We start from the raw sequence: 16,627 nt of genomic DNA on the forward strand, positions 1-16,627 counted from the left end.
AGCTACCTCCTTATTCACAAAGGGTCAGCATAGCAGTTAGCTTCACATGTTTGATTTAGCAGATTTTTTTTTTTTTTACACCAGTTGCCCTCCTGACATAACGCCAATAGGATATGTGTCTTTTCTTGGGATCAAACCAGGAGTCATTTGCTTGCTATGTGATATGTGAACCACTGCATTATCCAAGCATCTCATCAGGAATCACAAACCTGTAGCTGTCTGGTTTGTTTGGATTAGAATTTCTGATATTTATTGAATGCATGTTTACGTGAAACAACACAGGTGATATTTTTATATTATGTCAATTCTGTGCATGACTCCAGTTGTCAGTTTTTGTTGCATTTAAATTCCAGGCACATTTATTACTATCCACTAAACACTAGACAACTTAATGTTTGCAGTAATCATAAAATAACTATTGAGCCATGCTAACCCTGTTTGCTGGTGTGAAAAAGCTGAGCAACAAACTAACAAAGAAAACAGACACACAAGAGAGAAGCCAAGTTTAACACCTGACACCCTGAGGTCCCAAAGGAGGGAGGGTGGTGAGAAGAGAGCAGGCCTGTTATGGATTCTATTCAAGGAGGGGAGGGGTGATGAGGGGGTGCCTGTATTTGGAAATGGAGGTGGATGCTGGAGAAGGAAAACGAAAGAGGAGGGTCTGATGGGGGTTGAATCAGACGTTACAGCTTTGTTGGGGACCCTGATACTGACACACAAACAGTCACATCCACACACACACACAGCACTGCTGCAGATGGACAGAGGACAGAGGGACGGAGCTAAGAGGAACCTGTGAGTGAACAACCAACCAAAACAAAGAAAGACGGTGAAAGAAGAAGAAAAGGAAGGGAAGAAGAGCAGGAGCGAGGCCAGAGAAAGAGGTAAAATACATTTAATTTCAATGCTTAACAGCATCTTGAGGGTAAATACTTTTTTGTGTGGAGATTTTATTAAAGCGAAATAAAAACAAAACACATATGAAATGCTATCATCATAAAAACTAGAATTTATTCGAATCTTTATATTTAACTGTTGAGTGGAAACAATGTGAAGAAGCTGCTGCTGGAATATTACTGTACCGCAGGGGGTGTTAGAGCACACACACACACGCACGCACACACACACACACACACACACACACACACACACACACACGCCTGTAGTGCTGGTCAGCTTCTATAAATACCCGTATGAGATAAGCAGAGGAATGCAGCCACATGTGAAAGGTGATAGAAGTCGGGAGCTGCTGTTGTGTCGTGTGGATTTATGCTGCACAGGTACAGGTGACATAAACGCAGTATAGCACACAGTATAGCACACCGTTATTATGGGTTATTATTACTGTTACAGTATGTGAGCCTGTAGTTGGTTGTGGAGCCCAAGCATGAAAACAGCATGAGCCCACCTGTCTCTGTAGCTCAGGTAAGGCCTCAGCAGCTTTGAATCTTTTCTCTATTGACTAATTTCTTTATTTAACGATGAACTTTATAAATGCAACCATTTCTACATCGAGCTGATCAAGCTTTTCTTGAGACTCATGGTTTAAAAAGTTTGATTGGATTTTCCAGCACGGGCAAATTTGTGATCAAGAATTCAAACAAAGTGAAACAAACAGAAGTTTCTAGCTTGTAAGAAGAAGAACAAACGTATGAAAATCTCACATTAATATTTATAATTTGCACATGAGAGCTGAAGGCTGTGAGAGACCAGATAAATAAGTTTACCCGGCAACAAATGAGGCAGAATTTACACACAGACACTGTAGATGTCTGTATAAAGGTGTTGTTTATGTGTAATCCAGATTAGGGATATCCTCTCCACGCACACTATGGAGAAGACCGTGAGTGACGGTTGTTCCCAAACAATTCAGGTATGAATCAGATGGCTTTCTATTTCTGTCCGTGGAAACCATATCAACGACCAGTTTTAACTCTGTAAATAACGCCGATGTTTCAGACTATAGCAAGCAGCTGATCGGTGAAATTGCTCTAAAATCAGTCACTTCCTGCTGAGCATCAAACAGCGTATAATCGGAGTATTTATATATAAATTATATGAGTTATTAATTCAAAATTATACTTTAATAAATGAAAGTTTGCTGACTTAAGCTGCTCTTTATGCCAGAGAGAATAATTGTATGTGTTCACTGTGGATGTGAGGAGTCCTGCTGCTCCTCCTCATCGACAGGTGCTCTCCGTCTCCTAAACCTCCCCAAAAAACACGTAACTGTGCTTGACTGGAGAAACGCTTCTTTCCGATGTCTCCTCCCTGAAATGTGTTGTGTAGCTGCTGACTATGTTTTGGTTTTACATTATAAGATTGTAATTTGAATGTTTTCCAGAGGCAGGAAAGTCGCTCCGGAAGCTCCTGAGTTACATAAACTGGCCTAGACTCAAGAAATGTAATGCAACGCTGCCAGAAAGATCTGAACAGGGACCACACTGTGATCCAGTCACAAAAGGCAGCAGATAAATTCACACTTAATACATAGTTTTATTTAAAATTGGCACATTAGAGTTTTTTTTTCACTCCTGAATCACTGCTGATTGAAAACACATCTCTAATCAAGTTTAAAAACAACAAAAAGGAACAATAAGCACACTCGGTGAATCAGAATCTGTAGACTGCGCTTGTGTTGTGCAGCTCTTACACGTTTAACTGAAAAGACGCTCCTCGTTTTCTGCAGAGTGACAGTTATTGGACAAAATTTGTGCTTCTTTGAGAAGTGCGACACACTCAGAGCAGCTTCACAGAGGTCAAGGTTTAAAAATAAAATTTCAGAGCTGAAGCTGGACCTCCAGTGCTTAGATTACCAGCCTCCTCCTTGTATTTCACAGTAAAATAGTTCCTATTTCTTCAGGTGAAAAAGCACGTGTGGCAACAGCAAATTAATACAGTTAAAAAGTGTTTTCAACATCATTTAAGATGTAATTTTCTTTTCCACCAGACACAAACAAACATCTATTAGACTGCAGAGAAGAAGCTGTGAGGCTCATTACAGCTCCATCTTTAATAATCAAATTCAACAATGTTAAAAATGTTTATGTTTGTAAATAAGAAAATAATCAGCCCACAGATGGATCATGTGATCACTGGCAGCGATTCAAACTGAACTCTATTTGTGTTCAGCTGCATGTTTACATTAATAGCTTTCAGAGTAATCTATTACACATATGGGCTGATCTGCTTTAGTCCAGAGCTTTTATTTAACCACAGGCAGGATCTTCTCAAAGTTTTTGTGATAGCACCTGAACTCAAACTGATTAATGCTCAATCGTGTTGTTTTGAAAGAGGTATATTTGTTGTTGGTGGTGGTTGGAGCTGGGGGTGGAGGTCTGGTTCCCAGTACGGTGGATGACGGAGCAGCTGCTCGCACCTCTAACCTTGGTCCCAGATATTTGTGACAGCTGACCCACACAGAGCAAAGATTATTTTCACAGCACTGACTCCCTTCGTTAGCAAGTTTGTCTGAAATCTTGATTTTAAAGATGTTACATGTTAAAGGAAATGATAGATGGATTTATTTATGTTTAAACTACGAGAGCACAGCGTCAGCCAGTGGCTTGTTTTTATTCCAGATGCATTTATATGAAAGAGAGTGGGCTTATTAATATTTGTGACAGGCCACATTTAGTAAATTACACTTGTGAAACATGCATTTAAGTAATGCTTCAACATTTAAGCTAAGCTACTTTCAGCTGCTTCCTCTTTCAAAGGAGTCACCACAGAGGATTTGGCTGATTTTCCCTTCCTGATTCAACCTCAAAGGGATTTGTGTATCCTCCATGGACTGAAGTGAGGCTCTTTCATATGGTAGAGAAATGTATAAATCACTACACTGTGTTTAACTTTTGAAAGGGAATGAAATTCAGTAGCCTGCAGAGACTGAAGCTACTCTTCTAAACTAGTTAGGTTAAAATACCGGTGGACGTTTTTTCCCTTTAGGATTTAGGATGTAGGCATTGTCTTATGAGGAAGAACAAAAACTGTCCGGTGTTCAACCATGAGCGTGAAATTATGTAAACAAGAAAAAGGTGCTTAATCAGATTTAGCTAAATAGCTATGCTGGCATTGATTAGCCTGAATGTGATAAAAACTGCAGTTCCTCTTACGGCCACTTGAGGCTTGCTCCTAAACTGAGTCCCCATAAACCTCCAGGTTAAACCATCCAGCTTCACAGCAGGAATAAACCTGCTTACAGTTTTCTGTGGATAGTTTCTCTCTGAGGGGCGTGGCCACCTTCACTGACAGCTGTTGGGACACAGTAACCAGCTGTTGCATTGTCGGCTTCACCTTTGCTAATTAGAATTAATGAACCATGGTATGCTATAAACACAGACAGACTTTCTTTGTGTTAACTGACAAAACCTGAAATCCCAGCTGGAGTTAACAGGTATGACGGTGCTTATCAGCTCTCCCTGTTAGGCTTCCATTATCACATGATCATCATAATAAAATGGTGATAAAAATCATTAAAATGCATAGTCGTTGCAAAAAGAGATTAAGTCACAGAAAATGGTTAAATCTGGTGATTTATCGCACTGAGCAGTAAAATAAACATTTTATTGTTTATTTATGTTATCGCAGAGTGCGCCCTCAGTGCTGCTGTTTATATCTGAGACTTAGAGCTCTGATAAGGAGACGTGGAAATCGCTTTAGTTTGCCAGCAGATACAGAAGCAGGTATTCCTGGTGTGTGTTCTGTGCTCGGGCAGCTGCAGCTGCAGCTGTGTGAAAGAGACTCACACACAGTTTGGGTTTAATCAATATTCCGATTACCAGCTTGAAGAATCTGTATTGCACTAAAATCATGCTTTAAATAAAAGAATTAGTGAATACCTGGGTCTGTCAGACGATTTTAAACTGTGAACATAACCTGCTCTTGACCAGGTTCTGTGATTTAGCCAGGCACAAAAACACTGAAAACTCTGACTTTAAGCTTGAAATAGCCCGCTGAGCCACTAATCTCACTTCATCGTGCACCCCTTGGGGCCTCTGTGCCATGTTTATGCGATTTTTATGGGACTGAAAAAGAAATTCTTACTTTATTTGAAATTTCTATAAGTAAAAGTTTGCATATTTTTTAAGATCAGGCTGTAAATTTTCAATTTTCTACTTTTACGTTTGGTTTTGTCTTCATATCTCTGCTGGTCCTTCATGTTTTAATGGCTCTGCGTTGCTGTTACCATCAGACTGAAGGGGAGGGGCCAAGGTCACAGTCACAGAAACCCTGTATAGACTCACAGATCTGAACGTCTGTGGAGCGATTTCACTCTTCTTCTTCTGATGTATGAGGTTATACAGCAGCTTAGCTTAGTTTCAGGAGGGATTGCAACACTCCAAGTGACCATTTGTAACTCCGAGCTCCTCCTCGTCATATGACACCAACAACAGCTGCTGCTCCGTCCTGTACTATCCCATCTCCCACCCGCGGCCCGTCCTTATGTGGAGCCCAAAGGCGCTATTTAAGGGAGGAGGGTGGAAAGAGCGGTGAATCATGTATACGTCTGTGGTCTCGGTGGTTTCACTGCAGTTATGTTTGAGTTGTTGGTGTAGGAATACTTTTTCCATGAGGCTAGAAGTTAACCGAGCTGTCTTTTTGATGAGCTGAGAGGTTTGACAACATCAGATTACAGATACGGTAACACTGGTGGTCGCATCAGAGGATGTTGTTAAAGATTTAGATCAGCCACATTCTGCAGCAAAGGAAGCATGAGAAACATAACATCATTAATTTACACCAATATTCTGAAAAAGCTTAAATCACATTAATAACATGTTAGAAATAAGCTCATATATTTTAACGTATTAAAGCACACATTCATAATTTTGCAGAATATTTTGCTAAGAGAGCAACAGTTACACCAAAAATGACAAATTCTGCTTCTTAATGCTTTAATGGTTTATCCCTCCTGAAATCTACACTTGTGCCCAGTTCTTCACTAAACAAAGGAAATGCGGACTTACTGAACATGTTCTGGAATGACGACAAGGGCAAAGCTGATATATCCAAGGCTGTGTGGTTTTATAACTGGCAGAGCTCAGAGTTTAGGCTAAGGTCATGTTTGAATCTGGCAGAGCTCGTTATCAACAAACTGTGAGCCAGGAACAAAGATCACCGTGTTTATCGCTGCATGTCCACAACACTTTAAAACTCTGCAAACAGAGCAGGGAGGCCTCCGCGTTTGTGTCACTAACATTTATAACCGTGTCATTGTGACCTTCGCTCATTCACTGCATCACGCACGAGTGCAGCAGCTGATGTAGAAAATAGCTGTATATAAAGCACAAAGCAGACACGCCGAGTTTCAGATGAGGAGTTTTTATCAAAAGATTTGAAATTTGTTGTTTGTCCTGCATCGTCAGAGAAGGAAGTGTTTGTCAGTGTGAACCAAACAGTGCCAGACAAAGACAAAAGACACAAACAGACAGAGTCTTTGCAATAAAGATTGCTAATATTTTATTTTATTTATTTAAGCAGCATTGTAAAGTTTTATAGCTTTTTCTCCCAATGGATGTTCATACTACACCAACGTTATTAAGTACTAGATAAATGATTAAATGATGTAAAAGTTCCTGGGTTTTGGGGTTGTTTTTTTTACTATCTACTGTAGAAATAATCAGTTTTCATTTCACATTTATTTCTTACAATTTTGGCCCAAAACTCTGTGCAGATACATTTTTTTTGTTTTACCAGAGCAGCTTTTCTTTATCGTGCAGAAAAACTAAGATGTGCTGTTGATATTGCACTTCTTATTCTTATATTATTCTCAGAGATTAAATGTGCAGTCAAACTTCTTTACACTGACAGAAAGGGGAGAGTCCGGCCCACGATGTAAAATGAGTTTGTCATTCCTGATTTAAGATATAAACAAACCAAACCAGAATAAGTAGAATCCGAAAGCTTTCAGTGAAAATTGTTTGTAAACAATAATCCAGACCAGTTGCACAAATACATTTATGCATATAATATACAAGATATTACTGTTTTCAGCTGAAAAGAGAAGACGACACCCTCCATCCTTCATGCACAACTGAACCTATATGCTTTCAGCTTATGCAGGACGTCCCCTATGCAACATTTCTACTCTTTGCTTATTTCAGATACCCTCTAACATCTCACCTCACTGCTCTGGCAGTTTGCAGAGCTCGACTCATTGCGAGCGTGACTTAGATTCCCCGGTTGCTTTGTGAGTGAAATACGGAGTGTGTGATGTGCAACAGTGGGCCACTATAAACCGCAAACACCGCCCCGAGCCGAGCCTCGGGACACATGCAGCTGTCATTCACAGCTACAGACGTGGAGTTTGTCCTCGGGCGAGCCTCTGCGGGATTTGAAAAAGGTTCTGATGATCAGTCGGTGTTTGTTGTGTTGTGTCAGAGTACTGGTCATCTGTCAGTAGGCGGGGAGTGATTCTGAAGTCACCATAATACAGAGACTTTTGAAAAGCTCGTGGATTTTGTGATACTCTAAACAGAAAATGTAAGAAGTGGATCCAAAGTGCTTTGTCAATATGTACAAAATATAAAAACTGCGATGTTAAACAAAATTGCAGCAATAATGAAAAAAATGTATGAGAATAACATACTGGAAATACCAGATAACAATAACTATAAAGGAAACTGGGATGATTCACAGGAAAATGGCCCAGAGCACAGGTGTCGAACTCCAGGCCTCGAGGGCCGGTGTCCTGCAGGTTTTAGATGTGTCCTTGATCCAACACAGCTGATTTAAATGGCTAAATGACCTCCTCAACATGTCTTGAAGTTTTCCAGAGGCCTGGTAATGAACTAATCATTAGATTCAGGTGTGTTGACCCAGGGTGAGATCTAAAACCTGCAGGACACCGGCCCTCGAGGCCTGGAGTTCGACAACCCTGGCCCAGAGGATGCACACAGGAGACGAGGGTAAAGTAAAAAAAATCTCCTGTCAGCAAAGCAAACTCACCTTCAAACCAGTCCAACATGTCATATAAGTATATTAACCATGTATACAGGCAATGCTATAGCACTAAGACTACTAGAAAAACTGAAAATAAAAATAAGATCCACCATGAAACTGGCTTAAAGGTTAACTGTGAACATAACAAGACATTCTAGTAACCGACAAACGGTAACAGGACTGTTTACACCAGAGAGGGAAATCACATCATGAAGCCTCAAGCTGAGTCACCATTTTAAAACTAGATGTGAAGACTGAGGGGTGGATTTGATTGGTTGTTAGTGAATGAGTGTATCCCAGGTGATCATCCGTTCTGACTCTTATAATGACCATAATCCAAAAACTGATCGGCAAAGTGTTTGCCGAGGTAGTGAGGGAGGAACCTGAAGGCTGTTTTCCTGCAGATTCTGCAACCGTATGCTAAGTAAATTGAGGCCTGGTCAGCACTTGAATTTGAGAGCACCTGGAAAGAGCAGCTGCTGTAAACCTGTGGTCAGCTGTGGCCCAGGAGGTAAAGTCGGTCATTGACCAACTGGACGATTGTTGGTTCGGTCATCAGCTCCTCCAGGCTGAACATCAAAGTGCTTGGAAAAGTTGGTGAACTCCAAATTTCTGTTTCTGTTTTCTTCCAGGTGCTGTGTGCTGTGTTAGAGTGAAACCACCAACTTACCCAGCTATCTACACTGATCCAAGGCTGCTGAACACTTATTTTCCCCTAAAGAAGATCAAACCAACTCGTTTGTGCATTTTATTGTAAAAGTAAGTTACTCAGTGGGTGAATTTAATAAACTCAGTCATTAAAGCAAAGATTGACTAAAACAAAGAAAAAATACACATTGTCCACAGTCCAGCGATGCCTCCCAAGAAGAAGGCCTCCCGTCCGAAAAAGGCTGCCGTGGAAACCATCTCTCAGGTCGCCATGGAGGCTGTTTCAGCCACCTTGAAAGTGGAGAACCGTGGCAACGGCGTTGTGGTGATGGAGAGCGGGGTGAAGAAGATTGAGCAGATGGCAGCTCTGGACATCGCTCAGCTGAACAGCCTCAACCTACCCCTGCCGCCGCCCGTCATCAAGCCCGGAGAGAGAGGCCTCGGCCTGGGCAGCGAGCTCACGCGACCCCTGCACGGCAACGCCCTGCTGGAGGAGCTCAGCAAGATGCGCCAGGAGAAGTTAGTTTGATGCTGACTGCTGCATCACACTGTAAAACACTTTCAGTTAGTGATAGAGTAATATATGTATATAAGTTTACAGGCTGCTGAGGCACACAAGGGTAATTTCAAGATTCAGGCAGAATTTCATCAATAAAATTTCAAGGAACTGAAAAACTTTTATTGGCACTTTACAGTATGTGCCAAAACAGCATGATACAATATAACTTTCTTAGGCTACAGCTATGATTCAGTGCATTACAAAACCCACACATTTAATGAATCTTTCAATTACACACATCAGTAATTCAGTTATGGAACGATACAACCTGGAAAAATGACCAGTTTAGAGTTTTATTAGAGCTTTCTTCTTCTTTGTTCCTCCCAGGTTCCTGACTGATCTGGAGTTGGCTTGTAAGACAAAAGCCTTTGATGTCCACAAACTGGTGATCTCCTCAGTCAGTCAGTACTTCAGGGAGATTCTGGCCAAAGACCCCAGCATGAAGCGCCTCGAACTCCCCTCCCTTTCGCCTCTTGGTAGGTTCAATTCATGTTAAGCCAAAGCTTAGATTCTTACATGTAACCTTCAACTAAAGCTTACAACATAAGTCAAACTCCTTTGGCCACAGACTTCATGCACCTCATGACGGTTACCAGGCCAAATGTACAGCTTCCTGTACATTTGGCCTTCCTCCAAGTTTGTTACAATGGCCAATCACAGCATCTCTTATACCGATGCTACAGCAATAACATCTTAAAAAAAGAGAGTGCGTATTAATAGTTTACTTTTCTGTCTTTTATATGTTTTTGTTGAATCATGTCGTGCTGCAGACTATTTACATCCTATGAAGTTAAAAGCAGAAAAAATCTTTTTTTTCAAGTATAAATGGCAATAAAATGTTAAAATAAAACAGTTATCCATTGCTCCTACTGATGCATGACACTCCTTATCTAAACAACTTTCTTAAGTTCTTCAGTTTATGCGGTGACTCCCCGTCTGCAGGTCTGGCCAATGTCATCACCTTCGCCTACCTGGGTCGCGTCCACATGTCCCTGTACACCATCAGCTGCACCGTGTCCGCCGCCGCCACCCTGCAGATCCCGCAGCTCCTCAAGATGTGCGTGGACTTCCTGCTGGCCGAGCTCAACGTGCAGACCTGTGTCTACATCTGGAACATCGCCGCCGCCTACGCCCTTCTGCCTGTGTGCGACACCGCCCGCCGCTTTGTGCTGGAGAACTTTGTGCAGTTTGCAGAGACGCCGCTCTTCAACCAGCTGACCCTGGAGCAGATCTCGGCCTTCCTGCAGGACGACTCACTGCTGCTGCCTTCAGAGGTCACCGCCTTCAAGGTCAGAGGTCAAACATCGTGTTTATTTGTTAATAAAACATCGTTCCAGCACCTCCGGCCGAATTAATCACAGCTGCGGTTTAATCTTAAGTTTATTTTAATCCTAATTCTACTAAAATGCTTCTTACTGTGAATTTGGGGGACATAATATCAACTTCTCAGGTCCTCACTGAGAAGTAGTGCCGGGTCTTCTAGGAGGCGACTCCTGACACTTGCAGTGTTAACTCGCTGACCCTCCGGGACTTCCTTCTATTTTCATCCAGGACTAAAAACAGGCCCCAGACCAGCTGTTGAGAACCCAGCACAGACCAGTCAGCTGCAGGTCGGCTGTGAGCATAAGGCCCCAAGTATAACTCCTTGCCTGTTTATTAATATACAGTCGCATTACAAACTTAAATAGACAAACAGCTGAGAAGAAGTGATTTTATTTATAAACTGGACCATATGTGAGTCTGTGAATACCTCAGTAGATACATTAAACTGGTACCATCTCCGGACTGGTTTAGTAGCACAACAAATTACACATACTGAATCCAAACGGTGAGTTATTATCACAAATCATATTAATTAGACCTGAATCATAAGTGCCAAAACAAAACTTTTTAAAACTTTTTCATGACAAACAGAAATCAGGAGATGTGGGTGTCCTGAACAACTATGGCCGCTGCAGGGCTGGAAAATGAGAGAGTTTATGCTAAATCTTTAAATCTCTCATGTCCAGTGATGTCATCTCTTCCTCCAGCTCGCCATGAAGTGGCTCGACTTTGACGCCTCCCGTCAGGTTCACGCCGCAGAGCTTCTGTCGCACGTTCGCTTTGAGACCATCCCGGCCAGCGAGCTGGTGAGCCAGATCCAGCCTGTGCCGCGCATGATGCAGGACCCCCAGTGTCACCGCCTGCTGGTGGACGCCATGAACTACCACCTGCTGCCCTACCAGCAAAACACCCTGCAGTCCCGACGCACGCGGGTCCGCGCCGGGCATCAGACTCTGCTCATCGTCGGAGGGCGTCCGTCTCTCACCGAGAGAGCTCTGAGCCGAGAGGTCGGTGCTAAAAATGTGTAACTATACTGAATAGAAATAGAATAGAAATATCCTTTATTGTCCCTCAATGGGGAAATATGAGTGAGAGGACATATAGTTTGATCCTGGGGCTGGGATGGACTTCTTAGGAATCACACTGTTTACTAGTTTTGTACTCTTTATATTCAGTTAAAACGAATAAAATGCCAAACTGACCTTTGACCTTGGCATTTAGGTGCTGTGGAGGGACCCTCGTGACGGAGGAGCCACCTGGCGTCACCTCACCCAGCTGCCAGCAAAGAGCTTCAACCAGTGCGTGGCTGTGATGGATGGTTTTCTGTATGTGGCCGGAGGAGAGGACCAGAACGACGCCCGAAACCAGGCGAAACACGCCGTCAGCACCCTCAGCAGGTGGGAGCAGGAACAACCAGCAGGACGCTCTCAGATATCTGACTGTAGTGACGCTCACAGGGGGGTTAATGCTGCTCTTTGATCATATTATGGTGACTTTGATAGAAGATCACGTCTCAGAAAATATTAAAGCAATAAAAAGAATATTACTGCAGAACATCTGGAAAAACATTTATAACCATACATCAACAGGACCTTGAGATCAGAAACACGTCCCTGCTACTTTGGTTTTACCTAATCAGATATATTAGAGCCCCACTTTTCCCTGAACGAGCCTTTAACTGACTCTCTCCTCATCCATTTCCCTACATCAGATATGACCCTCGCTTCAACACCTGGCTCCACCTGGCCAGCATGCGTCAGCGCCGCACACACTTCTCCCTGGCTGCCAGCGGCGGTCGACTGTTCGCCATTGGCGGGCGCAACGTGGAAGGTCTCCTGGCCACCAGCGAGAGCTACCTGCCCTCCTCCAACACCTGGCAGATGCGTGCCCCCATGGAGATGCCCCGCTGCTGCCACGCCAGCGCCACCCTGCCCTCCGGAGACATCCTGGTGACCGGTGGCTACATCAACTGCGCCTACTCCCGCTCTGTGGCGTGCTACAACGTGGAGACCGACACCTGGTCCGAGAAGCCTCCCATGGAGACGCCCCGCGGCTGGCACTGCTCCGCCACCGTCGGAGGGAAGGTGTACGTGGTGGGAGGAAGCCAGTTGGGGCCCGGTGGAGAGCGGGTGGATGTGCTGTCAGTGGAGGTCTACTCTCCTGAGAGTGGATCATGGAGCCGGGCCGCCCCGCTGCCTCTTGGTGTGAGCACTGCAGGTCTGTCCTCGCTGGCAGAAAAGCTGTACCTGCTGGGCGGCTGGAATGAAGCGGAGAAACGCTACAAGGCGGCCGTGCAGAAATACGACCCGGCCACAGACAGCTGGTCTATGGCTGAGGATCTTCCCGAGCCCACAGTTGGAGTCTCCTGTTGCACCCTGACGCTCCCGCATCGCCAAACACCGCGCCGGCAGCACCGCAACACCCCGGGCAACGAAGACCAGCAGCAGGTCGCCAAGAACCGAAGCAGAGAGAGCAGCATGTCTTCATCACAGAGCACCACCGCATAGGAACACGGAGGAGGAGAGAGACCACAGGAGAGTAGGGGCGGGTCAACCTCAGGACAACATCTGGATCATGTCATGTCTTTTCTGAAAAGTTTAGTGAACGTCACAATTTAAGAACAAAACAGATAAACTTAAAGGTTCATGTTGAAAATTGCTACATTTTAAAAAAAGTTCCAAACCTTTTTGAAAAACGATCTAAAGTTCTGAAAAGCTGCTATGACTTTATGTCCAAAGCATCTGTGTTCTGTGTGTAAGAGGCAAACTAGGGCCGGGCCAGATTTTTGTGTAATAACACGATGTGCTGCAGCAAGTCAGCGTAACTTAACCAGCCACTAATTTAATAAATTTAAAGGTATTTACTGTGGCTGTCAGGAAAAAGACAAAGCCTGTCGAGGAAATAGGGGTAGTTCAAAAGAAAGATCAAAAGTAAAACATCTAAATTAAAATCTCAACAAACATCAGTAGAGTGCTGCCCCCTGCTGGTGACAGGTTTAATTAAAGGGTAATTACAAAAAGTACCTTTAAACTGCCGCAAGTGCTGAGTAAATGACAAAATAAATGTAAACATCTGAGAAAACATTTACTCAAACACTCAAATGTGAATGTAGACATGGTAAAGTCACACTTATCATGCATATTAAGTTCATATTAACAGAAGTGAGCATACTCAGCAAACATTATTAAAACAGCCACGGTGACATTGCTTTCAGGTACGAGGCCACAGACAGTCGAGGAGTTAAATACACGTGTCTTCGTTTTTTTGTTTTTTATATAATGACGTCTGATCGACAGTCGCACATCTTCCCCATGTTCACACACTGGTGCTCCCACAGTTTGAGCCATCACCATTCATCTGCATGTCAACTTATATCTGATCTGATTAAGGTGAACTAAAAGTGCCTCTCTGCACCGACGTCAGCGTTTCCTGTGATGGACGTTCAGTAAGAAATGGGCTCCAGAGTGTTTTACTTCGTTCAAATCGACAATCTGACCGAAGATTTAAACATTTAAACTTGCAATTATAGGCAGCTAACATGAAAACATGCAATATCCAGTACAAGTGACAGGGCGTGTATGTAAGAATAAGAAGATGAAATACTTTATTTATCCAAAAAGTAGCGAAATACAAACAAAACATAAAAAAAGATAAGATCACGGGCTCAGACGCTATAATCTATTTTATTGTTTTAAAAATTGTAACTCAGTTTCAAAGTTCCAGTCTTGTATTTGTCCAATTTAACGTCTTCAAAGACACATTTCTGTCCATGTGCGTGTGTCCTCCATTTTTATGAAGTTAGAATCTGAGCCTTACTGATGATGCAAACGACCACAGCACCCGAGCTGTTTTAAAAGAAAAAATAGGAGACTGCATGGTCCAAAGGAGGTTTAAGGTGGATTGGAAACAGAAAAGGTAACGGATGGATGGGAAGAAGGAGCCGGTGGAGGAAGAGAGGCGACAGGTGGATGATGAAGGACGGATAGATGGAAAAAAGGTTATCTGTGTCTGGGGTGGTTTAATCAAACGTTGCTGTGAATCTGCAGGTTGTGTACAAAGATGTTTCTAAGCCAGCACGTGGCTGTCAAAACAAGCGTGAATGTGTGTGTGAGTGTGAGAGAGTGATGGCAGGAGTGTGTGTGTGTCCGCTACAGCGAGAAAAAAAACTGACAAAAACCGAAAAAAATATGACGATTTATCATCAGGGAACTTGAAATACTCAAGATCAACACAAGAAAACCAGCAACAAACGATCATGTAATCAAGGATTTATTTATTTAATATTTAATTTTAAGTAGTGTAGCTTAAACGTAACAAAAAAGACAAAAAATATGCAGATGCAGTGCCTGGAAAAATATATAAAAAAATAAAAAAGTTTAAGCAACTTGGCTTCAACACTAAACAATTAAGTTTCCCCAAAACATAAAAAAAGCATAAAAATCTGAATAAAAGGATAAAAATATACAAATAAAGAATTAAGTGGTGTCACGGCTCACCTGTTTTAACTGAAACTAAGATAAACCGCAGAACCAGTGAGACTCCAGCAGCTGTGGAGCACTTTCACAGATAAATACTCTGAATCCTGCACTTCATCTGATTGGCTGAACATGTGTTTGGGTGGTTTCTGTGGAGTTTCACTGAATAAAGACAATCTGATCAAAACAAGTCGACTCTGCCTCTTGTTTATTGTGGATACTCTCTTTTCTAGACGTCACGTTAGAAGTGGAGACACGAACGACTTACTGCTTTTCAGGGCAGGAAATCAGTGCAGGAAACATGACTGTTAAAGATGTATGCGCTTGGTATAAAACAAGCACATTAAAACTTTATTTGATCAGATTCCTTTTTAATTTACATTTTGCATCACACTTGTGTAACAGAGTTACATGAAGAATTTACACATAATCAAATAAGTCAGCATAAATATATAGAGATTATTTATCATGTGCAAAAACACAGGTTTATCACATGCAACATGGCACTGTGCAGGAGCCTGGAAATCATACTGAGTATTTTGCAGGCATTTAAAGCCTTAAGGATAAGTCGCAATCCTACTCAAGTGTCTTTGATCACGATCAGTTATGAAGCATAAACCTTCGTGGATCCACCCACTAATCCAGCAGGAGCCATACCTGCTCCTCTGTGCTTGGAGAAACAGGAAGAGCGCTGCCTGAGCTCTGCAAAGTGAAGGGTTGTCTTTTGTTGCCATGGTTTCTGCTTCTCAACCATCTCAACACTTCCTGTTACAGTGAGGATTGTTTTCTTTAGCATGTGATTTATCTGAAGGACTCATTTTGCAGAACACGCATTAAAATTTTTATTTTTCATTAATGTGTCTGTTGTCTGTGAAGGTTCTCAGTCATCCAGGTCATCGTAGTCAAAGGAGCTTGCAAAGAAAAGCGTCTGGACTTCTTTAAGTTACTTGAAGACGTTTCACCTCTCATCCGAGAGGCTTCTTCAGTTCTAAGGTCAAATGGTGGAGAGTCCCAGATATAAACCTGGTGGGAGTGTCCCCCCACAGAGGGACAAAAGGACCCCCTGATGATCCTCTAATCGCCTGAGCCAAGGTGTGGAACTGGGTGTGGGTCCCAATCAGCCAGAGTTTCGGGTGAGTTCATTGTGAAACCTGGCCCCACCTTATCATGCGAATTCTGTTGCATGACGTGAATTATTGCTGGTGTCACAGCAGGAGTACATTTAAACTGTACTCGAGTATTTTAAAGAAGTTGCCTTTAAGCAGTTTCATGTTCTTCTTCTACTGCTGTGAGAATGTTAAGCAGAACTCATTTTATTGTTTAATTTTAATGTCTCGTAAATGAGACACTGAGTCTCAATGGGACTACCTGCATAAATAAAGCTTAAATAATTAAAACTATTAGCAAAATAAGGAAACTGCAACTCGGAATCAGAATAACTCAAATGTTGATAAACTGAAGGATGTTAGTACTTTTATCAGAATTTTATTCCAGTTTTAAACATGTTTGCATTTAAAATGAGCACATTAAAGTAGCCTAGATCTCGGCTGAAGTCTAGAAGTGACCGGGCGTTTGCCCTGGCTGCACCAGAGTTGTGGAATAACCTTCCGATTGTGATCCGGGCGTCTGATTCCATCCAATCTTTTAAATCACGGTTAAAAACCTATTTGTTTAATCT

General features: G+C 42.6%; 1 protein-coding gene and 1 long non-coding RNA gene across 4 annotated transcripts in view; both read left to right on the forward strand.

The window, feature by feature from the left end:
• The window catches only part of LOC146492814 (uncharacterized), a 181,421-nt gene that overhangs the window by 112,484 nt on the left and 52,310 nt on the right, over positions 1 to 16,627 (forward strand). The gene's annotated exons all lie outside the window — the stretch shown is intronic.
• klhl43 (kelch-like family member 43) lies at positions 597 to 15,139 on the forward strand. 3 transcript variants are annotated; one of them, XM_085147993.1, is made up of 8 exons: positions 597 to 884; positions 8,577 to 8,703; positions 8,791 to 9,111; positions 9,479 to 9,627; positions 10,094 to 10,440; positions 11,182 to 11,481; positions 11,696 to 11,871; positions 12,186 to 15,139. In XM_085147993.1, exons 3-8 carry the CDS (start codon positions 8,798 to 8,800, stop codon positions 12,979 to 12,981), a joined length of 2,082 nt encoding a protein of 693 aa, XP_085004119.1. In that variant the 5' UTR covers positions 597 to 884; positions 8,577 to 8,703; positions 8,791 to 8,797; the 3' UTR covers positions 12,982 to 15,139. The 3 variants fall into 3 exon arrangements, with proteins under 3 accessions (XP_085004119.1, XP_085004121.1, XP_085004120.1); XM_085147995.1 differs by lacking the exon at positions 597 to 884 and adding an exon at positions 1,215 to 1,280; XM_085147994.1 differs by lacking the exon at positions 597 to 884 and adding an exon at positions 1,318 to 1,425.

Source organism: Neolamprologus multifasciatus, chromosome 22 (assembly GCF_963576455.1).
Source record: "Neolamprologus multifasciatus chromosome 22, fNeoMul1.2, whole genome shotgun sequence".
Lineage (NCBI taxonomy): Eukaryota > Metazoa > Chordata > Actinopteri > Cichliformes > Cichlidae > Neolamprologus > Neolamprologus multifasciatus.